General features: G+C 43.8%; 1 protein-coding gene across 4 annotated transcripts; it reads right to left on the bottom strand.

The window, feature by feature from the left end:
• Nucleotides 1-134: 134 nt before the first annotated feature.
• On the bottom strand, nucleotides 135-22879 carry YBX3 (Y-box binding protein 3). 4 transcript variants are annotated; one of them, XM_036019332.1, is made up of 10 exons: nucleotides 22375-22879; nucleotides 18589-18652; nucleotides 17607-17640; nucleotides 15099-15188; nucleotides 13316-13438; nucleotides 9571-9786; nucleotides 4007-4095; nucleotides 2199-2370; nucleotides 1449-1548; nucleotides 135-280 (listed from the first exon to the last, which is right to left on the bottom strand). In XM_036019332.1, the coding sequence occupies exons 1-9, from the start codon at nucleotides 22631-22633 to the stop codon at nucleotides 1483-1485; spliced, it is 1113 nt and encodes a 370-aa protein (XP_035875225.1). In that variant the 5' UTR covers nucleotides 22634-22879; the 3' UTR covers nucleotides 135-280; nucleotides 1449-1482. The 4 variants fall into 4 exon arrangements, with proteins under 4 accessions (XP_035875225.1, XP_035875224.1, XP_035875227.1 ...); XM_036019331.1 differs by having other exon boundaries at nucleotides 3998-4095; nucleotides 22375-22877; XM_036019334.1 differs by lacking the exon at nucleotides 9571-9786 and having other exon boundaries at nucleotides 22375-22874.
• Nucleotides 22880-23826: the final 947 nt, after the last annotated feature.

Genomic DNA, 23826 nt, shown 5'->3' with positions numbered 1-23826 from the left:
ACAGTAAAACCAGGAAAAAAATATAAACCTAGTGGGTGCTGAAACTGGGGAGGTGCTCTCTCGTCTTCCGTGCAGGCATTCCCAGAAAAATCGCTGGAAACATTGGCTGACATTCTCCTTTTGTGCTTATTTGCTTTGTAAAGAATAATTGTAAACATTCCAATGTCCACATTTAGGGTATTAGTCTTCCACTTTATTGCTTGGATGTTTCTTTGGTGTTGGTAAGGTCGTGGTCTGCTTCTGTTTTATTTTTTGAATGATCATTAATTCTTTAGGTCACCTGGAAAAAATTAAAATCAAATTTATAAAGAGTGACAGAATAACCAGGAGTTAAAGAATACGAAGGCAGAAATACTATTCTTCATGTATTTCAAAATACACTATTTTAAAGGCTCTAAACACAATCGACACTGTATCTTTCTCGACATTTGTGCATCATTCTCATCCTGCACTGATTTAATGGCTGTTTTGCATGAACTATTTTTATAAACTAGAAGTCAGTACATGAAAGTGAAACCATGAGGAAGGTAACAAGCTAACCTGTACAAAGAGTTTATTCTTTATCACTCCCTGTTTAACGATTTCACAGGTGTTATCTCACTAAACATTTGCAAGGACCTCAGTGGCTAAGGCTAACAAGTGTTCGCACTCTACCAGCAGCGGCCATCACCAAGGCATAAGGTAAGGAAAGGAACTGCTCAAGGTTGCCTGGCAAACAAGCTGCAGGCCCCGCACTGGGGATGTGGACCTCCTGGCCGGTGCACACTGGACTGTGCTGCCTCCAAATCCGTGTTCCTCATCAAAGGGAAATGGGAATGAGGAAACCACTCCAGTTTTTCTACACATTAGTCTCCTGTTACTAAATTGAGGCCTGGTCAGGCACTTTAAAATGATCAAACTGGCCAGTAGGTGTCACAAAAGTAAAACTTTGCCCTGGCTGGAGTAGCTCAGTGGATTGAGCGCGGGCTGCGAACCAAAGTGTCGCAGGTTCGATTCTCAGCCAGGGTACATGCCTGGGTTGCAGGCCATAACCCCCAGCAACCGCACATTGATGTTTCTCTCTCTCTCTCTATCTCCCTCCCTTCCCTCTCTAAAAATAAATAAATAAAATCTTTAAAAAAATTCTTTAAAAAAAAAGTAAAACTTTCAAATGTTCTTACCTGGGATTACCACGTTAATACTATAATAAAAACTGTCTGTCTACAAAAAAGAACTGGACTCTCATTAATTGTCTGAATGTTTATGCACCCAAAGCCTAGCAAAAAAAAAAAAAAAGGCAATCTCAGAGATATTTAAACACCAAAACCGCGTTCTTCAAAATCCCAATGGAGGTGAGGGCTGGTCCAGGTGAATCACAGAGCTCCTGCAGACTGACCTGTGCTGCTGTTGAGAAACCGCTGACATTAAAAGAAAACACCAACCGCAGCCCGGGCGGCCCGCGCTCTCACCTGCCGATGGTGAAGGTGCCTGGGGAGCCTGGTGTTACTCAGCACTGCTCTGCTCGGTGGCTGGAGCAGGGTTCTCAGATGGCACTTCACCTGCCTTGGTCTAAAACACGAAACAGAACCACAAAGCAGAGACGAATCAATTCAGGTGACATTGCCAAGTTCAAGACTGAAAGGCCTCAAAAGGTGGAATCGTCTTGCCTCTGAAGGCAAATCACTGAGCAAAATTTTGTTTATTCTCAAATAAAAGTCAAAAATTAGTGCCACAGAAGAATGGCTTCCAAATGGCAACTAAATACCGCCACTCTCCATAACAAAAAGCCTATGACATGTGACTGCTTTCTGCACACTTAGAAGGAGGTTCCTCTCTGTAAAAGCTGTCCCTTGTTTGGACGGCCCTAAATACACCAGCTCCAAATCCCCACGGTATGGATAATTCTTTCGGAGAGTTTGATGTAGTTAAATTCAAATGTTTGGTTCATATTCAGTGCAGGGCATACTCTCTCTATATACATACAGACCTTAAGTGTAAATGTTAACATACATATAAATGTATACAAAATATGTGCATATACCCTATATTACTTATAATTATATATGGTATTTATAAGTAACATTTTCCATAAACTATTATATATAAATATGTATAGTTGTGTCAGTTATTAGGCTATAAACCACACTTAGAATAGAGCACTAAAGTTTGACATGATCAAGGCTAGTCTGGCGCCGTCCCTGGCAGCTGACTGGATTTACCTCTTTGCCATCTTGTGAAGGAGCATTTGGAGGGCGGGGGCGACGCCGATAGTTGTACGGGCGCCGGTACCCACGGCGGGCAGAGGGCTGGTTTGGACCAGTGGCCGCTTGTTGATTTTCTTTGTCTTCAGCCTCTCCCACAGCTGGGGCGGGTCGCGGGCGAGGGGGTCCCCTGGAACAGAAAACACAAGACAAAGAGAAAAAAATGCAGTGTGGCAGGGGTCCTCAAGAACATGGGTTTTAGTCATTTTTTTCAAGATAAAAAAGTCAAGTGATTGGGCACTTATTGTTAGAATTATGCACAGGCTAATGCAGAAAAAGGAACACAGTTTTGGTGAAAAAAAAATATTTTCCCATCATTTTCTCCCTTCATCTGAATACCTATTTTTGTGAATGAACACGTACTGAGCACATACTATGTGCCTGCCGGTCACTCTGATGGGCACTGAGGACAGGAAAGTCAAGAAAAGTGGTCTGGCGCCTGCCCTCCATGGACGGAGTTCAGTGGAGACTAGGATTAAACACATGCCAGAGCCTGCACTGGGGGTTTTCGTGTTAAATCACTTAACATCAATACCTACTCAGTGAGTCAGATTTATAGTGAGAAATCCAAGCGGTTCAGAGAGAACAAATACTGTCTGAGTCATACAGGACTGCTGGTCATCTAGGCCAAAAGGGTCCACGACACCTTTGCCAGGATGGCACAGCTAGGGATCGACAGAGCTGGGATCCACATGTTGTCCGGTGTCCTCGATTATTATTAAGACATTTCTGTAAAGTCACTTTTATTGGAAAGCCGTTAGTAATTAATCATTAGAGTGATGATGTCTAAAAACTGGAGTGAATCTGGAGAGGGAAAAGGATACAAAAGGGGTCCAAGTCCTTGCCCTAAATGATACACTCACACTCCCTTCAGTGAACCCACATCGCCAGACATCAAGGTGTTATACATGGCATTTTCAGGAATGAAGTTGTTGTTGTTTTTGATTTTTTCTTTTACTTACCCTCAAGGATAGGATCAATAAACAGGAAGGCTTACAATATAAAAAGCTGAAAAAGGATCTTAGGGGGCCTAACTCAATTTGCAGTCTTCACAGGGATAGAGAACAAATAAAATAACCCACTCCGCTAATACTAACATCATAGGTAGTAATAATATTTAATATTTACTCGCTCAGTAAATATTTAGTGTTTATTGAGTGATTACTATACCAGGCACGTTACGAATTATCTTAGAGGCATTATACAGTTAAACCTACTGACAAGTGCAGAACATTCCTTAATGCCCACTTTACAGACCTGGTGACTGGCTTTAAGAATTCACAATCTTGCCAAAGGAGTTACAGCTACTAATAACAGGACAGGAATTTAAACAGACAGTTTGATCTATATCCTGGTTTAACCTTTCCACTAGACGGGCTCAGTTAACAGACTACGCAGAATCCCAAGCATCTCTGGCACTCACTCTTCCTCTATTTGTGGCTCTACTCATCAATTAATTTCCGCTTCTTTCATTACAAATAAAAAAAAAAAATTCTATCATGGGAAAGTTATCGAATACAAATAATGCCGTGGTACAAAAAAAAACCGAAAAATTCTGTCTAAGTAGGGGGAGAACGTCCCAGGCCATCTGAAAACATGCACGGCAGAGTCCCACCCAAACCTGGACATTTGGTCAGAGCAGCCACCTCTTCTACTTCATCATAAACCCACAAAACGAGACCCGCAAGACCCTCGTCCATCCTGCCATCCCTCACAGGTCCTTCAGCTGGCCGTGAGTTGAGGAGAGCACCACACACCTGCGGTACCTGGGGCGGTAAGTTGGATTCCGGTGAACAGGTCCCTGAAGCTGCGCTCCCTCTGGGACGCCGTCCTTCATCTCCCCGATCTCACCGGCCTAGGAGAAGGGAACAGGGCTGCGGGTGAGTGTCATGCTACCAGGGGAGGGGACACCGAGCACACAGCTGCATTCAGGGTCTTAGTGAAAAGTAAAAGGCAAAACGCTTCCTTACAGAGCTGGGAACGAACTCTCAATCAACAGTGACCTATTTGCTGACTGGACCTTTGTGAATGATAGGAAAGAAAGAAAAACTCCCGCTAGATAAGTCATCTTCTATCTTACTCCAGAGTCACTAATTTTATTTCACAATGTTAATTTAACATTTTCAAGTGTTCCATGTGTCTTTTGAAAGAAAACCTACAGTATGAAAGGAAGTGCACTACACTTTAGCAATGAAACTCGCTGCAATCTTTTCAAACTCAGACCCACCAACTGTACAGACTGGGTGTCCCTTCAGTATTCAACGGTTTCTGCACTCACAGCATCTCCTGCAACTCTGAACCATGCCCCCACCTCCGGCTTCCTCCTTTCACAGTGTCCTCCTTGTATCTGTTTGCACTGCTTATTGAAGTACAACATTTTTAAAAGTAAAATATACTTTCTTGATGATAAATTTATTTTAAGCGGTGGGAATAAAATAATTTTATTGTAGAACTTCCAGGGGAAGAAAGAATGAAGACAAAAACAAAAACAATAAGCCCGCCGACAACCTCTCAAAATCATTACATTACAGCCGCAGTCTCAACCTTCTTTCCACCCCTCAAAACTAACATCCATTCCTTCTCCGTATTTCACTAAGAAAAGAGCAATCAGGAAATATTTTCTACAGGTTACCAAGCCATCCACATTTGCATTGATTTTCTTCTCTCTCATGACACAGGATAAGTGGTCGAAACTCATATCCAGAGCCAACCCACCTCTCTTGCCTACTAGAAGGTCTTCCTTACTCTTTGTCCCCCTTTCACTGTGCATTTCCTCCTCCCTTTTCTACTCCATCACTTCCATCCAGGCACACAAACATGCTGAAGTAACAGCCACCATTTTCAATTATTTTATTTTGAAATTATCACACACAGAAAAGTTGGATGTATATAGAATCTAATCCTCAAACCCTATTCAAGTCTCACCAATAATGCCCTTAACAGCAAAAACAAACACCATGCACTGAATTTAGTTGTCTCTTTCTGACACAGTCCTTCAATCTCTACTTGGTTTCCACAGCCATGACACTTTGTTTCCCACGCTTCAGTGTCCGTGCGGATGGCAGGGAAGCCACAGCAGTGGCACTGCGTTCTCCTCACTGCATCCCGTCAGGTGGAGTACAGCTTCATACCCCGACCGACAGCGCTCACGTGGAGCAGGAGGTAAGGGGCTTTACTCTTTTCGCTTTGGAATTCAGGAAGATTTCCAAGACGTACCTTCGAAGTCTGTAAACATTTGATTTCTCATCAAATTCTCAATACATCCATTCACTCATTTGTATCTGTACAGACTCATGGTTTTCTATTTTATTCAATGAATTATACTCTGCTACTGTCGTTAGTGGCCAATGGGAACCCATTCAAGTGGGCTCATGTCCTTTTGACCTGTCTCCAACATTCTTTGCGTACTTCCTTGCTTTCTGGCACAACAAGATGTCCCAAGTTCATGTTGTACTCTCTCTGGTCCAGATCTGAAATCAGCCATTTCTCCAAAGGAGCTTCCTTTTAGTGGAGAATGGTACTCAGAAAGCCCAATGCTATCAAGGTGTCACTGTTTTCAGGCCATTTCGGTGAACAGAAATAAGGAACACGCACACAATGCATATGCACATGCACACACTATAAACCACACACATATAAATGAGTGTATGTCGGGAGGCATGAGATCTGTCCATCTAATGACATCATGAGCAAGTTGTTGGTGAGGGCAGGGGTAAGGGGAACCAGCACAGAACACACTCAATGTAAAAACAAAATCAAATCAACCCAAAACCTTGCCCTAACCTCCTTCTCCTCCAGACACTGCTCCATGTCTCTGGGCTCCTTTACAGACATACACACTGAAGGAAACCCATCACCATCACCATGAAAACAACCTCGAAGGGGAAGCAAATAGTCTTCTTCCTCCACCTTGGTACTCTCTTGAATTCATCCTAATCATATTTTTGTCCTCACCATATCACTAACCTCCAAGTGACCAAATCCGGTAATCAATTCTCAACCTAACACCCTCTCCTTTTAACTGGCAGCATTTAACACAGCATTTCCTTCTCAAAAGATATTTTTTTCTGCCTGTCCCTTCTCACCGCCACTTGTTAGGCTCTTCACCTTCCTGCTCTTCAGTTGTTGGTGTGCCCCAGAACTCAGTCCCAGGGTCAGTTCTCTGCCTCACACATTTTACAGTTAGTCTCACCCTCCACCGTGCCTTTCACCATGTTTCCATGTCTCCAAGGTTCTATCTGCAATCCCATCTGTCCCCTTCAGGTTCCCTTCGGCCTCTGTACTTGCCAATCCCTCCACCGTTCATGCCATTCCCGGTACCCGAATAAGTTGCTCCCTTGCTTCCTGAGGTCTCTTCTCAAATACAGCAACAAAGACCTTGCCAGCCACCTTTCCTAAAATGACACCTTAACTCATGCCACTTTCTACCTCTTGACTCTGCTTTGTTTTACTGATTAATTAATTTCTTCATTTATTTTGCCTACCTGGCATCTCCACTTGGACGCAAAATGTAATATGGGGTAAAGACCCCCAAATAATTCCCACCTCCCCTTAAACCTAATCTTTCTTTCAGTCTTCCTATGTTTGTTTAAATTAAAACAAAACAAAAACAAAAACAACAGGTATATCCTTTACTCCTCATGTCACACATTCACTCCAGTACCAAATGCTGTCACTTGGATGTTGGAAACACTTATGAATCTGACCACTGATCGTACCTCCACTGCTCGCACTCTAACCCAGGCCAGGGTCACGATCATCTCTCCACAGGGCGATTACAGTTAACTCGTCTCCCTGCTTGTTGCCTCCTGTGGTCCAGCCTCTAAAAATAGCCCGATGATCTCTTAAATGTTTCTTCCCTGTACAGATTCCTTTCCTCCTTTTTATCACATTTAGAGATGTCATCAGTCCCTCTCCCGGTCTGCCAGGCCTGTCTGGTCTGCTCTAAGGTATCACCCTAGTCCCACCTGCCAGCCCTCTCCTCTCCACTCATACCACCCCAACCACGCCGGCCTCGCTGCAGTTGTCTGAACAAGCAAGGCTGCTACTTTCTCAGGAACCTTTAATTGGGGGGGGGGGGGGGGGGGGGAGGAGGACAGCTAGAAAGAACAATGAACTTGACTAGAGGATGACAGTTTACTAGAGTGACAGAATGAGAAAAGCAGATTAAAGCTCTAGCACTTCTTGCCCATGCAACCTCAGGTAAAAGTTGTTAACTTCTCAACATACCCAAATCTCTTCACTTCTAACAATGACAGTGTGGACGGAATCCACTGCCACCTTCCCAAAGCTGTAGGGAAGCTGAAGGAGAACTGACTGCAAATGTCGATCACTTGGCAGATGCCAAACAACGTGGCTCCCTTTCCTCTATCATAGATTTCTTTCCTCAGAGACTGCAAAGAGTTGATATTAGCCCAGTAACCAATTCTACTTAATTTCAAACACAGAGAATTATTTTCTTTAAAAAGTAGAAGTCCTTTGGTCACTGACCACACTATATTGTGTCCTTCATACGTAAGGGAAAAACTGTTGGCCTGTATTATTACTTTTTTTTCCTGTCGTGTCCAATGCATTTCACAGTTTTGAATAGAGTAGAAAATGTTGGAAAGGTTTTTCTATTTAACCTCAATAATTCTTACTGTCTAGAGATCTCTCTCTATAATTTTAAGTCATGACACTGGCAACCTGGAAGTTACAGGGAAGTTTTAGGAATCTTCACTTGGTGACACTCGTTAGCTCAGGCCAACCTCTGACTCCATGAACACAAGGTGCATTGGAAAGAGAGTAAGGAAAACCACTGTAGGAGTCGAAGCCAGCTCTTCCTTCAGAAATGGAATGGGTCAGAAATCCAGCCCAAGTTAAAACAACTACCTGCCACTATCAGAATAAGCACATGTTTTTAAAATTAGTTTTTAACCAGCTTCTGCAAAGGATGTTCCACAATAATCAGGGGCGTCCACCCTGCGGCCCACAGGCTGCAGGCGACTCAGGGTGGCTAAGAATGCAGCCCAACACAAAATCATAAATTTACTTAAAACATTATGAGATTTTTTTGAGTGTGCTTATATGTCATAGTGTATGTAATTCGTGGCCCAAGACAATTCTTCTTCCAGCGTGGCCCAGAGAGAGACACCAAAAGGTTGGACACCCCTGTTAATGGTGCCAAAGACTCCCTTTGCTCTCAACTTCAAGTCCTAAGGTGCAATACACTTCATTTCAAACAATATGAAAAAGAACCATCATGTCCTCAAAAAATGACGTGTGTGTGCTAAATACCGCAAATGATTATTTCAGGAAGGTACTCCTAACACTCTAAAAATAACCGTGCATTACAATCTCACTGCCTCTTCCTGTCCTCATTTCCTAGAAGCCCCAAGTGCTGCCCTGAAGAAACCTACTATGCCCCATGCACCCAATCTTTCCAAATGCGTGAGTCTACTTGTTATTTTTAGCACGTTGGTCAGGGACAGCTGTGAAAGAGTGGACAGATAAAAACAAGAAGCAGTGTAGAAAGAACACCGTCATGCATGATGGGATAGGAGAAGGGTAGCAAAGAACAGACTGAACATAATGTTCAGTCAAAACATTTAGTGGCAAAACAACCCAAGGACACCAAGAGGGAAAATTTGTAGCTAGCGATAATAAAAAATGATGTCCTATCCTAAGTTGTCCAAGTTTCTGGAGACTGAAAAGTTGGTATAAGGCTTGTTAAATTACAGGCCAAGTTCACAACAGCTGTACCAATACTTTGTAGTAAAAGAGGGAGAATCAATCAACAATCTCCACTCCCTGGGAGGGTTTCTTAGCAGTCAACACCACCCCATCTAAATTAAGGACTTTAGAGATGCTAGCTATCCTGAGGCACCGTGCTCAAGTCTTTACCTCGGATTTAATCATCATAAACCCCGAAGTAGAGGTATGTTATTAAAGCCATTTAATGGATGAACAAGTTAATCTCTTTAAAGCTTGGTTTTCTCAAAAGCTCACAGATAATAAGTAGCAGAGACAAGATTCAAATCCAGGCCTGTCTGACTGACTTCGGAGTTTAAGCTCTTAAGCATATTGTGTCTCTACTCTTGTTCTTCCATAAACTAGAGATGGCACCCTCTCCACCAGGGCCCTCAATTACAGGCATGGCTCAAGTGGTTGTGCCCTTAGAGATGTTACGAGAATGAAGACTCGAGGCCTGGCCTCAGCTTTTGTAGCACAAAGAAGCCACGAGCAAGGTTTTGTTTGCAGCTGCTGGTGTTGGAGGAGGAGGAGGAAGAGGAGGCAGAGGAAGGACGGAGGGGTGAGGGCTGCTGAAGAGAAGTCCCAGGTGCAATTTTACCTGCATTCTGTTGGGATGGGGAAAGACCCGTGAGCGACGGTCTAAGGTCTGTCCCACGTGGTAAGGCGGGAACCGCCGCAGGTACTGAGGGCGGTACTGAGGGCGGTACTGGGGGCGGCGCAGCCGACTCCGGGCCCCAGAGAACTGCCCGTCAGTGGCAGGGGGGTCAAATCCTTCACTGCTGCCGCTCCCTTCCTCCTCCTCCTCCCCAGCGTACTAGCGAAGCAAAGAAACAGAGGTTCAGAAGAAGTTTCAGCAAGGAAAGAACCAAAGAATACCATTTAGGATGAATATCACCAAAAGAAAAAAATATTTCCTCCTCAGAAGGAATAATGGTCCTTTAATATATAGACAAAATGCATTTAACCCAGATCATCATGTGATTACCTGGGGTAAACTACATTAAGATTAAAGGAGATCTATGCAGATAAAATACCAAGAAGCAGAAAAGCAAAAGCAACCAATCTACTTAATTTTAACAGTCATCTAAACAACCACCCAAACGGCATTTACAATGTTTATATATTTACAGTGTTTATAATATTGAGCCCAGCCAAAGGTGTGTCTCCCAACACCTGCCACCCACTGGGACGAAGTCAGGGCAGTCAAGAAAAAATGTATTTCATGGTGTGATCAACAGTTCAGCACAGTCTGCTTCCTGCAGCTGCGCTCAGAGCAGGGCCGGGGTCTCCAGAACTCTTTGGTGGGGGCGGGGGGGGGGGGTTTATCGGAGTGGAACTACTCTCATAGTTCTACGGAGATGCCATTTGCCCATTCCCATCTCATCTCATGGGTGTGTGGTGGGGTCTCACGGGGCTACAGTGGCCTCTCCGTGGACTGAATGCCGGAGATGGGAGGATCCAGCTGTCTTCTATTAAACCAAACATAAGAGATTTGCAAATATATCAAGCAATGCCACTCTCCTCCATCAATTTGAAAATATATAGTTTTCATAAAAATGTTATTTACACTTACATGTAATGAGTTTGATTACACCAATGGAATATTTTTAAATTTCTGCTTTAATTTCTAACATAAGTTTTTTTTTAAGATTTATTACTTATTTATTTATTTATTTATTTTTAGAGAGGGAAGGGAGGGAGAGAGAGAGAGAGAGAGAGAGAGAGACATCAATGTGCGGTTGCTGGGGGTTATGGCCTGCAACCCAGGAATGTACCCTGGCTGGGAATCGAACCTGGGACACTTTGGTTCCCAGCCCGCGCTCAATCCACTGAGCTATGCCAGCCAGGGCTACATAATAAGTTTTAATAAATAAAGACTCTGGGTTCCTCAATAATATTTAAGCATACAAATGGGTCCAAAAACCAAAAAGTTTGAGAACCACTAACTTATGGCATGATTTGCTTAGTAATACAGTTTTCCTTGCATTTTATGAGATGGTAGTAAGTAATATATACAGGTAGTTTCTAAATATAGGTCTTACTTACTAACAAAAGGAATTACTGATTCATTTTCTACTTTTTCCTGTAGTTAAATTACCATATCATATAGTAGTACCTTATACTTAAAAATAAAAACAAACAACAAACAGCCAAACATCCCTCAAAGAATTTACTTCCAATCTTACTTTAAAAGGGGATGTGCAAATGCCAAAGATAGTCTTAAGGTAAGTAAATACAGTTAATAAAAATAAAGTAGCCATGACCAGGTAGCTCAGTATGTTAGAGTATCACCCTGATAAGCCAAGGCCGAGGGTTTGATCCCCAGTCAGGGCACATAGAAGAATCTCTGCATAGATAAATGGAACAAAAGACCGATGTTTCTCTCTCCTTCTCTCTAATTAAAAACTAACAAAATAATAGCCCATTTCTTTTGGAGGGGGAGGATATTTAAGATTCAGAATCCTCCAGATCAAGCCCACATGGGCAACCACATTCCCCAACAGGAAAACCTTCAACGAACGGCTGAGCTAGTCGAATTTCAGTCCAGTCAAGCCATTCTACTCTTCATAAAACCTGTTTCAAATTATGATCCCCAACTACATAAAGACACATAGAAAATGTTCACCAAAATATTAAGTGTGAGACTTCATAAACTGCTTTTTCTTTTTAGGCTTTTCCATATCTTTTTGAATTGCAGACAACCAAATCTTTCATTTTTACAAAATAAAATAATAGCAGCACCATTGGCAAACATACTTTTGAGCTGTAAGGCCTTAACAACATTAGAACAGAAAACCTTTATGTACACTTTCAGAACTGACATTTCTAAATACCTTTCACATGCATGACTTCACTATTTCCAGCTGAGCTGAAAAGTTTTTTAAAGGGAAATTTTTCACTAAAGGCTTTCTATCACTCTTACTTCTGAATTAACCGAGGAATCAACATAATCACAACTGTAGCTCCGTGAATCCAATGGACTTAAGTTAATCTGACATAGTAAATGCTGTAGTAGCTCAATCCCACCATCATCCCCTGCGCAGCTTCTTATTAAAAGTCAAACAGGATAGCCAAAACACAGATAAGAAAAATACAGAAACAGAAAACAAGATGTCATAAACAATATGATAAAAGTCCATCTGAGCAGGGTATGAAGACGAGAGAATGAAGAGGGAAAGCATTTTGCTATGCACAAAGATGTAAATCCACCAAAAGTGTGGAGATAACTCACTCTCAATCTGCAGGGACTGAATTCTGGTGAGACTTTTCAAGTTTTCCTTGGATGACTGACATAGCCACAATCCTGTGCTTATAAAGCATCTTAAGTTTATTCTGTGGTGCCAATCCCAGGCACTAATTCTAGAAACATCAAAAACTGACTCAAATCTATAGAATCCTCATGACCACAAATGAACAGGATTCTATTTGGGTGCTTTGATAGTTTATATTGACCTCCTAAGAGAGCTCTAGCCAGACTTGGTTGTAAACCCTTTCACCTGGATTGGTAGAAATCTAAAGAACTAAAAATCCAGCACTGGCATGTGTGGCTCAGCTGGCTGGGCACTGGCCTGCAAAACCTAAGGTCGCTGGTTTGATTCCTGGCCAGGGCACATGCCTGGTTACAGGCCCGGTTCCCAGTCAAGGTGCATGTGAGAGGCGACTGATCAATGTTTCCTCCCCCTCTCTCCCTCCGTTCCCCTCTCTTTAAAATAAATAAATGAATAAATACATACATACACAAATATTTTTTTAAAAAACTAAAAATCCAGAGAATTACTACTCTCCTTTAAAATAAATAAATAAATGTTATGCTAAATAAACAGCCACTTACTCGAGGTAAATGTAATATTTCTGTGGCTAGCACAGTTTATTGCCTATTCCCAAGCTATTCCCCATTCTTCCTGGCCAACCAAATGCTGGTTTTCTTCGAGGTCAACAATGCCAGCGCCACGGGATGAAGAACAGGTTTGAGCCCATCACAGAGCTTCCATTCCCCTTTCCTAGTGAAAGCCCTAAGACAAGGTTCTGGCCCAATGAAGGGACTGCCTTTTTGACTACCTTAGCAAGCCTGCCTTAATTAAGCTTTCTTGTTACAAGACAACAAGATGTCTGCTACTTGCAGCCAAGTACATACAAATTGACACAATGTTTCAGTGGCAAGTTTCTAGTGAGACTAGCAGCTACGGATAAATTCTAGGCACTACAAGTTTTCCATCAAATAAAAGAAACCATTTTGTATCTCCAGGAGAAGAAACAGTATTTATCAGCTCTAAGCATGGACACTTAATTTTAGACATGAACATTTTTTCAATCACTGATTCAGAGGGAAGAGAGCGACATACGTTACGGGGAGGTCCACGGCGTCTGCCATAGTAGCCTCGTCTGTAACGGCGCCGGTCCGCAGCATAGCGGCTCCCTTCCACGGGAACTCCGTCTGGGCCAGTCACGTTGGCTGCTTCAGCACCCTGACACCGGAGAGAAGAACAGCCTCAAAATTTAAGAGACACTAGACGCCCCCCAAAACAGACGTTGGCAGCCACAATGTTCATGACTGGCAACTCCCATTGTTAGACCTCAAAAATACACCCACGTTTTAATAAGGTGAGCAAGGTACTTGACATCCTGATTGAAATGTATACAGCTTATTTGTTCATGCAGCCTAAGCTCCGCCTCCTTGTTTGGTCTTACTAAGTCCAAAAGCAATATACACCTCTTTGAAGTACATAAACTGGTAAATAGAATGCAGCTGAAAAAGAAGTAATGCAAGACCAAGAAGGATATTCCTCAGTGGAAAATAACTGAGATAATGGTATCTTCCTGGAAAATGTTGACTTCCATGCTACTCTCACAGGCACCAAGGGAATCCCTATTCACGGGCTCACGCAGCTGTGTCCAGCAATGACCGAGAGTGAAACTTGGCAGCAACAGGAGCGAAGGACCCTGGATTTAGTAATACAGAGCTTCCACACAGGCTATCCCTCTTTAGTCCTTCCTCTTATCCTTGAAACAGACGTGGCATTCTTATTCTCATATGAGCAAATGAACAAAATGCTTCAAACATACAAAAAAATACAAAGATGACTCAAAAGAGTGTATTGCACACCCTCTATCAATTTGTAAAACCTCAAGTTCTGAAAACACAGAGGTGAAATACACAGCCAAACAGACAGAGGTCAAATTAACCTGACAAAACAAGATATTAGAGATTGTTACAGGCCAGCATTTGCTGGTAGGGATTTGAATCTCTAAAATATTTGCAAGATACCCTGGGGATCACATCAGTACAAGCATCATTTAAATGACTATATTAAATGAAATAAAGCATTTTTCTTTTAAAACAGAACAGTTTGGGAGCCACTAAGCATATGGACTATAGAATGGTAGGGAGGTGTGTTTATATCAAGCACATGCATGGGAGTTAACCAGTCGCTTGCTTAGTTTATATATTCAGCAGCCACGACTAACTGCCACGGTGGCTACACCACGTATGGTTTTAAAATGCTGTGATGCTTTACTGCCTGCCATCTGTAGTCCACTGTTGACTAGAAACAAAACATTAGGGACATTGCTAATATTGGAATTAAATAAATAACATCATTAAAACAATCCAGAGATACGTTCTAGATGACGGGTTACCTTCATCTAAACAAAGCTGTTACACAGCCCATTAAGAAGCCTAAGCAGCCCTTGGCTTTCCAAAGTCCAAGCCGAAAACACAATGATTACATTCTATTTGAATATTCTTTCACTGAGATTGAAACATTCTTCACTGTGTATTACTGATATTATTAAAAATCACAGCCTGAAAGTTTTATTGATAGATAAACAAGTTAAATTTTAATCTACTTAAAATAAAATGTCATTTTCAATCTTGCCAAATTAGTTCTTCCTTCCATAATAGGGCTTATCATTTATTAAATGAGACATTAAGTTGTCTTGCATAATCTGTATCAAAAAATATTTATGACGCCCACTATCAAAAAATTCCTACTTAAAAGTCACATCTTCCTGTCATACAAAGATGAAATAATATGAATTCACAAGGGGCTGCCAGACCCCTTTCTTGGCTCTGCAAGAAAGCGAAGAGGCCGCGCACTCCGACACCCAGGCACAACCTGCTCTCACCTTCTCTCCTTCAACCACATCGAACTCAACTGTCTCTCCGTCTCCTACACTGCGCAGGTACTTCCGTGGGTTGTTCTTCTTGATGGCAGTCTGTAAAGGGAAGAGAAAATACGCACTGAAGTGTACGTCAGTATGGGTAACCTTCCACTGCTTTCAAGTTTGCTGGGGATACTGAAGAGACTGTTGGCCTATCATTATTCACACTTTTTAAATGTACCACTCTCCTACCAACATGAATCTCTGAAGCAGAACAAGCAAAACACAGCATAACACTGCTCCACACTGCTTTCGTGGCCGGTGTCACCCTCCAGCACTCATCCGGGCGGGTGGAGTGAAACGTGCAGTCGCACTTCCGGTCGCAGCCTGGTCACCTAGTCCTGACACGGTTTATTTCGTGGCCTCGAACTGGGCATCATCTGAGATTCAGGCTGTGGCTCCTGTCAGCGGGGGTGAGGATGTCTGTGTGAAATCTTACACACACTGCACACATATCTTAGGTATAAAGGTTTCTGCAGACAAGAGAAAGTGCTCACCTCGAAAGGTGTTAAAGAATGCGTGAAGGGGAGGAGGGATGATGGACAAGGAAAAGGAATTAGAAAATGCCATGGGGTAAGTATTTCTGCGAGAATATGCAAAACTACCTCAGGAATCAGAACATTACCTATAATCTGGCTCATCTCCCACCCCCACAACCCATTTTACAGATGAGGAAGCATGAGGCTGCTGATAAGTGATGTGTGTCTGGGGCCCTATTACAGATGCTGGTGGTGGTGGGAGGGCGATAGGTGGGGAAATTCACAACCCTGTACTGAGTCTATATATTTATTCAGTATTTTCCCCATCACACCAAGCTTTGCCCCTGATGACACATTAAAAGCTTAATGCAGATGTTCTCCTGCATTGAACATCTGCATCGACATATCTGCCTACAATTAGACCTTTCTTCTTCAGCCTGTGGAAGGAAGTGGAATCATTCCTGCAATGAATCTCTATTTCTTTACCTGGCATCTCTAAATAGTTAAAGGGGCTCTGACTTCCTATGGAATTAGGTCAGCCTTATTTTATAAAGCGATTAGGCATGTGTAATCTAGCCCTTCCCTTACGCTGAGTAGGAGGAAGGAAAAAAAAAATAAAAAGAATGAGCCAATAGAGCCGAGACTTCACCCACAGAGGAAAAAGGCAGCTCAGGGACAGGATATACGCGCACACAGCCTGAGCATTCAGCCATTCCCAAGCCAGCCCCTCCCTGCCAGCTCCGTCGCTTTTTCCTGTTAAACTGGGCAGGCCTCAACACAGTGCGGTGACTCACCCCACAGCCGCACAGGGACTGGAATCAGGTCACACACTCGCTCGCGGGCTCACAAAGCCGGCCACCAGGGCAGACACTCGGGAGGCCCTTTTACTCCTGCCGCCACCAAACGTGCAGTTCTTCCCCCAAATTGTCAGCCAGCCGCTTGGTATTTATTGTAAGCAACACTTCCTGTCAGTCTGTTACGACTTTAGAAATTAACCTATGCAAATTATCTAGATACAACTGAAATCTACCCACTCAAGCAGAAATATAAACAATGGGAACCACAAATAGAGAGTTTATTCTTAGCTGTCACTATTGCCAGTCACCCCACCCCAACACACACTCCTCAGCAGAAGGCAGCAGAGCCCCGCAGGTAAATGTGCTGGTTACAGTATCTGCCTCTGTGCTTCCCTGCTGTTACACACTCAGAACTACACACGCATTTGAGACAATTCATTGAAAACAATATACAGAAAGGAACAGCAAGGATAGGTGTTTTTTTTCTTGTAACCTATTATGTAAAGGAAGTCCAGGATACATGGTAATAGAATAAACAACATCCTAGGCTACTAATGTAAAAGGAAGGCTGAGATCCTGTAGCAGAGAAGCTCATATTTTCCATGTTTTACCCACTTTCCACTTTTGTTTTAAATCTAAAGCAGCGTAGGCCTTTCGGCCTGGCCCTGTGCTCACCGTGCCCTGTGCTCACCGTGCCTGCCTCTAACAGGAGTGAGGACTGTCCTGGGCACGGGCAGTTTTCTCCGTCTCACAGACACACCCCAACCATCTGCTTCACTGTGCCACTCACTGACTGCAAGTTAGAGGAGCTCTAACCAGTCCCCACCCAGGCCGAAAGCCAGGTGCGTTCCCACCATGCTCTGGGGGAACTGCGGAGTCAGGGGAGCAGGGCGGCAACAGGAAACAGGTTTTTTGCTAAGGACTCAAAGCCTTTAAAAATTAAAAAGTGGTCTAACTGCATATTACTTCCTGCCACTCAAAAATAAAATCCATTTGAAAACAGTGGCTGTGATGGGACAGAGCACTCACCAGCCAATCTTAAAATGTGGAATTGAGCTCCCTTGCCAAAATAAAGTCACAGAGAGAGCCTGGGGTGCAATAATGATGCTCAGGACTACATCTGGGAGTGGGACAATAGCACGTTACTGACCCCTCTCTCTTCACGTATAAAATGCAACATTTACTACCCGTCTTACCTGATGTACAAATACATCTTCTTTGGTGTCATTTCTGTTGGAAGACAAAAACGAAAAAACTAAGGTTAAATTCCAAGGCTTTAAAACACATGAAAAAGTTTTATTTATCCTTTAAACTTAGTTCAGATGCCTGCACTCAATCCTCACTGAAAACTTCTAACCCCCCAAGATACCCACCTTGCTCCTCCACATTACCACAGTGCTTGGATCCAAGTGTACAGATTCAACACAGAATGGTCCCTTCCTTCTCATCTCTCTCTCAGTCACATGGTGTGTAATCAGAGCCCCTAATTTCCCTCCCAGCAAAAGCAAAGCAAGCCGGTTAAAAGGACAGGGCACAGCTGTGAACTAGGCTCTCCTTACACTGAAACCAAAAACAGTCCCTACCACCACCACCCCACCCTAACTCACCTCCCCCACCCTCAGCCAAACAGACAAGGAAGAAACTGGAGGAATTTTTAAGAAAGGGGTGGGGGGTGAGGGAGCAAAGAAAACTGTAACATCATATAAATACATAATACTCCTAATAGCTTGCACTTATATTCTCATTCCTATATGTTTAGAAGTTACCATGGTTCAAATAAAACACTAGTTCCTGCACGGGACTTGGGCCAGACCTGGGTGACAGTTCCAGTGCACTTACGCACTAGTCGAAGTGACCTTAGGAGGGTTGCTTAACCAGGCTCCACTTCTCCATCTCTGAAATTATGGACACGGGCTCAGGTTCCTCCTATTTCTGATTATTCCCCCCTTTTTTTCTTTTGATGGCCAGATTTCATAAAATAAGTCACTTATGTAATGTTCTGGAAATGTAGTTTAATTAATATCTAATGGCAAGCAGCTCAGAAATGAGAGTATTTACAGTGCTTACAAACCTTAACACTTATACAAGTCACTAATAAAGAATGGTAAAGAATGTATAACTACTGGTACCACAACAGAAGTATGTACTTAGGACATGCAGAGATGTGCACACACATACCGATTAATAAATCCATATCCATTTCTGACGTTGAACCATTTGACAGTGCCAAGGACTTTGGTGGCTAAAATAGGATTAAGCAGATAAATTAGTTGCTGACGTACCATGAGATAAAGCTCATATCATTTAAGGTCTTGATAGCATTATAAAGCCTAAACATACCTGAAAAAAGCATTGAAAGCTTAATTCCAAAATATGTTAAAAAAAAGAAAATGGAACAAGTGAAGACATTATAATTCTTGGGAAATACTTTTCACAAGAATAAACCTTTCTTCCCTGTTAAACTTTCTGGTAAAGTCCTCAAATAGGGAGTGGCCATGAGTCTATTCAATTCTGCAATAATTAAAATTGAGAAACAATGTCTAAGGAAAAACAAAAAAAAAGTTCTTTGAACACCAAAAAAATGTTGTAAGTGCAGAAGGGTCACAGTGGAAGAGAACACAGATAAGTGAACAAGGCAAATACAAATGACCTTAACCCATCACTTTCACACTCTGGAATATTGGCAAACTTTAAGTGAAATAGTAGCTCCTTGTTGATACTTAATCTACAAAGATATAACATAAAGTAACTTGTCTCGCTGCCACACGGTGGCCTATCAGAGGAGTCAAGAGTAAGAATAGAACTGATGCTGCCTCACTCCAGCTCTGTACTCCCCACCCTGAGACATGATGTAACAGGACTTTTCCAAACCGCAGGGATGCACCTGGGCTTCTGTGTCACTGTTTACCCTACTCTCTGCAGTCGGCAGGACTCAAACTCCGCGTTTTCTATAAAATCCCCCCTCTTACACTTGAGTATGATCTCTACTTCCATCATGACTAGGACCATTTCTGTACACCAGATTTTAACATAAAACAAAGACTATGGTTATATAACTTGCACTTCATAGATTCATAGTTATTTCATCCCTCAAGTAAGATTTGAGGTAACTCCCTTAAATCAATTGTGAATGCCAAATTCAATACCTCTAAGGAATGCCTATGTCTAAATTCAGGAAGTGCATAAAGCAATTATCAAGACTCAATGAAACAGGAAATCTGACAATAGAGTACCTTAAAAAAAAACTTAGTAGAGAATGAAAGCAACAATTAACATTAATCCATACTGCCTCTCTGAGATACAAAATTTATAATTTCCAAGGATAAACAATAAGGATTCAGTTTTTAAACTCAAGACTAAAATAGTAATTAGAACTTATTTTGCTGTGAGCAGGGTTAATTCTGAGTGTTGCTTGACTGACATGCTTGAGGAAGTACTTTAGCTCTCTTAGGAAAAAGAAAAAAAAAACAATTCTTTATGTTCTCAAGTCATTTAGCCTACTATTGCCTGAGCAATCTCCACCTCGTTGACACCAAGTAACAAAGACCTCTCTCCAATGAAGAGGTTAAACCACTGGCATCTTCAGTTTTAGGCCTTTCTAATTACAGCATTAGGGCAAAGAAGAAAAAAATTATGTTTTATACCCAAGTGTACACAAAAGTAGCCTGTTTTTGATAAATCATATGCTTTCAAGTCATACATTATTTCAAATGATTTGCCATTTGTGAGTCTTGTCATTTGCCCTAATTAATGTCCTGGGAAAACATAAAGGAACTGTTTTTGACTCATTTTCATGGAAGTTAATGTCTACCACTGTCAAAGGAATAACCTTGATTAGAAAGGCAACATGATAATAGGGGAAAAGATAAAGAATGATTTTCAAGTCTAACTTCAACCAAAGCTGAAGCTTATTTTTACTCCCCCAATGTAATTTAAATTTTTTTCCTAATCCCACACATATTTCCAATCACTTCATGTGGCCAAACACATTTACCCACACTTTTTGCTTGAAAACCATAAACTCACTTCACATAGACAAAGGGAGAAGGGGAGACAGAGGAAGACCATGTGGTTTCCGTCACGTTCATCAGAAGTGTTGCTTCACTCAGGTAAACTGCTTTTCCTGGCCTGTGGCTGCATCCACACTGAAGGTAAAAGACCGTTTGTAAAGACTAAAATGGGAGAATCCAGAACCTGAATTCCATTTGTCAGTACTGGGCCTGGCGCAGTTTAGGCACCCATGTGTTCCCCTGGCAAAGGAGGGGGGGATGGCAGAACACAGCGGACAGAGGCAGCTAGTGCTGAAATGTCAGGCAGCAGGCTGTCCTTCATTCTGAGAGCTGGGGTTGCAGTGGAAAGATAAAAGACTTCCAGGCTCATCACCAGGATGTGGTGGAGGCTTAACGGCAATTGGTGATTGACAAAAACTAACTTTATGTTTCTTCATCTTTACCAATTCCTGCTTTCAAATTCAGAAGTTACTTTAGATCCAAAAGGGTAGAAGGATTAAGGGGAAAACTGCGAAATTCCCTTTACACAAAAGAATTTTTAAAAAGGATATATCCAAACACCACCTTGGGTAACTCAAGGTTGTCTCTCCCAGACATTCTGCATGAGGAGTTACAAGAAACGCTTGCTGGAAACATCACAGTTCAATATGGACTAGGCTTAAGCAACTTTTAGTCCAACAAAATGCCGGCTGTTTTATATCTTAACACACACAGGCTACATTTAGCACGTTGTTGTCATTAACTGAATAAAACCCCTGGGGTGGAAGAGGGTGGGGAGGCGGGAGACACAGGCCTCTCAAGGTAGGGGCCAGGGAATCATACTACTTTCTTCACATTAATCCCCTAATTTTCTTCCTAGAAAATTGGGAAGGCTCTGAGAGATCAAACACACCCTACCCAAAATACCGAAAACTTCTTTGAAGCATCCTACATCATCTCTTAACTTTCACGTTTAAAAGACAGTGAATGATACAGTCACACACCCATGAGAAAGCTTATTCACCACCCACGTGCTTTGTAAGCCCGTTTAAGGTCTCGCACGGGGACACAGGGCGTTACTTGAGAGAGGGCTGCAGTACGTGACAAAACCAACAACTACCACAGAAGCCCTTTCTGACGCTCTGCCCCCCCCCCCCAAAACCTGAACGTCTTATCGCCTATTTCCTAAGTTGCAACTCGCTAAGATAACGATGTAGCGAACAAACGTCATAACCACACTTCCTACTAAGTTTTTCCAGCTGCTGCACCAAGTGCGTTCCCACAGTCCAGGAGGGAGAAAACGTGGAGCGGTTGGTAAACAGTGAAACAGGTTCTACGCAGCAGTGGGCACAGGGAGGGAGGAGGACGGGGGACTAAGACCCAAGAGGATTGCAACATCCCCTTCCTAGCCTGTGGCCGACAGAAGCGTGGCGCCTGTCCCGTGCCAATGTGGGAAGGGCGTCAGGGACAGACACCTGAGCCTCCCCAGCAAGAAGACTTTCCACCTTTCCTTTCCCGTCTCCTACTAGCGCCTCATTCTTCCCCAAAGGAAATCCTGTCGCCACCCAGATCCTACGCAGTGACTCCGAAGTCGCCATCCCACGTGTCTGTTCCTCCCCTACATCCACCTTCATCCCCACCCTGCGTCCGTTTTCAGACTGCCGCTCCTTTTCTCTTTGGACCAAATCAAGGGCAATGTGCGACAGGGACCAAAGTAAGACCCAACTTGCTGGCCCAGGACCAAGAAAAATGCGCACCAGACGGCGAGGGGCGCAGGGCGCCACGCGCTCACCTGGGAGCGCCTGCAGGACCAGCGGGCTGCAGACCCTGGTGCTGGGCACCGACATCCTTGGGGACCTCATAAGGTGCTCCCCACACCAGGGGGAAATGCAGCTGGCGATGCCCACACGTGCTCGGCTTCTGGCTGCTGCGCGCCCCGCCCGGGGCAGCCCCTAAACTCCCGGGACTGACTCACCGAGAACTTTTTTCTCCGCGTCTTCACTGCTGGCGGGGGCTGAAGAGGCCGGGGCTGCGGGGCCTGTGGGGGTCGCGTCCCCACCCGGGTTTCCTGCGACGAGGGCAGCGGGCGCCGTGGCAGCGGCCTGGGGCGCGCCGCCGCCGGCTGGGCTCTTGGGCGCAGAGTCCTGGGGGACCGCGGCGGCCGCCTCCGCCGGAGCCTGCGGGAGGGCGGCGGCGGCAGCGGCGGCGGTGGTGGTGGTGGTGGCCTCGCTCATGCCGCCTCCTTTGCTCTCACTCGGGCACCTCGGTGGCGGTTGGTCGGCGGTTAGCGCGGCTGGTGGTCGCGTCGGCCGGGCTCGCTCTCTGGGAGGCCGGTGCGGATCTCGCGGCGCGGGAGGAGGAGGCGGCGGCGGCCGGGGTGGGGTCTCGCGGCGGAGGCGGCTCGAGCTGTCCGGCTGCGCGCTTGCTCTTGGGCTCCTCGCTGGATCTTACTGCCCCAAAAATGGCCCCGCACAAGTTTTTCTAGGCGGCGCACGGGCCGGGGAGGGAAGGGCGGGCGAGGGAAGAGGGTGGGGAAAGTTGGCTTCGGAGTTGGGCATCGACTCTATTAGCATTTAAAGGAGCCTGGTGCCCTTTCTAACCCACGCGTCCGCAGGAGACTGGAGCGCAGGGGCCGAGGTGGGGATTAGAGAAAGCAAGGGTAAGTTTGAAGTTTGCATTTCACTCGGGAGTGTGCTGAGGAGTCTACTCTACTGCCTCTTTGTTGGAGAGGAACGGACGGATCTCGTTCCTCACAATCTGGAGGACACCTGAAACTGACCTTTAGCAGAGGAAAATAGGGCATCCAAATTACGCTGCGCTTCTCTCCCCCAAACACTTGTTTTTATGCAACATTTATCAAGCAGCAGAAACCATTTAATACAGCAGTTAAGAATTGAAATGATAGAATCTTAAGACCATCTGGCAACTTACTCTTGAAAGATAATTTGTGGGTAATTTCATCTATAACCCACAGGTGAGGAAATTGAAGTCCAACCCTCAGGGAATTATTGTAAGTGTCAGAGTTTACACCCATTTAACAAAACAAATAATGGGCTGTTAATGTGTTTTCAATACTTTAGCTGAAATAAATTCACCTCCTACCTTTTGCTCCAATTGCCTAGACCATCTGGTGAAAACTTAAGCAACTGAGCCCTCTTAGCCTCAGGGATAACAGATACAGAGAAACATCGCCCAATAAGCGTTATTCCCAGCTGAAGGAGCCCACATGGCCTCTAGAGAATGAACGGGGTTATGGTAAACACATGCCAGAGGGAGTGCGACTTGTACCCAAGAACTATCTGGAACACAGAACGATTTGGTCTCCTTTGCCTCTAGGGTCCAAGCAAACGTAGGTATACATTTCTAGTGCTGCTGTTTGTAACCAACCCGGGCTAGGTACTCAGTGTTGCAGAGTCAGCTTCCTCCT

Source organism: Phyllostomus discolor, chromosome 2 (assembly GCF_004126475.2).
Source record: "Phyllostomus discolor isolate MPI-MPIP mPhyDis1 chromosome 2, mPhyDis1.pri.v3, whole genome shotgun sequence".
NCBI lineage: Eukaryota > Metazoa > Chordata > Mammalia > Chiroptera > Phyllostomidae > Phyllostomus > Phyllostomus discolor.
Note: the sequence above shows the minus strand (reverse complement) of the source record. Positions and strands in the feature narration are given on the sequence as shown.

Excerpts from the sequence above, each read along its gene's own strand:
- YBX3 (XM_036019331.1), bottom strand. The coding sequence starts at position 22,633 with ATGAGCGAGGCCACCACCACCACCACCGCCGCCGCTGCCGCCGCCGCC. Across the intron at positions 17,641-18,588 it reads GGATATGGATTTATTAATCG|AAATGACACCAAAGAAGATG; the intron begins GTATGTGTGTGC and ends GTCTTCCAACAG. Across the intron at positions 15,189-17,606 it reads AAGATGTATTTGTACATCAG|ACTGCCATCAAGAAGAACAA; the intron begins GTAAGACGGGTA and ends TTCCCTTTACAG.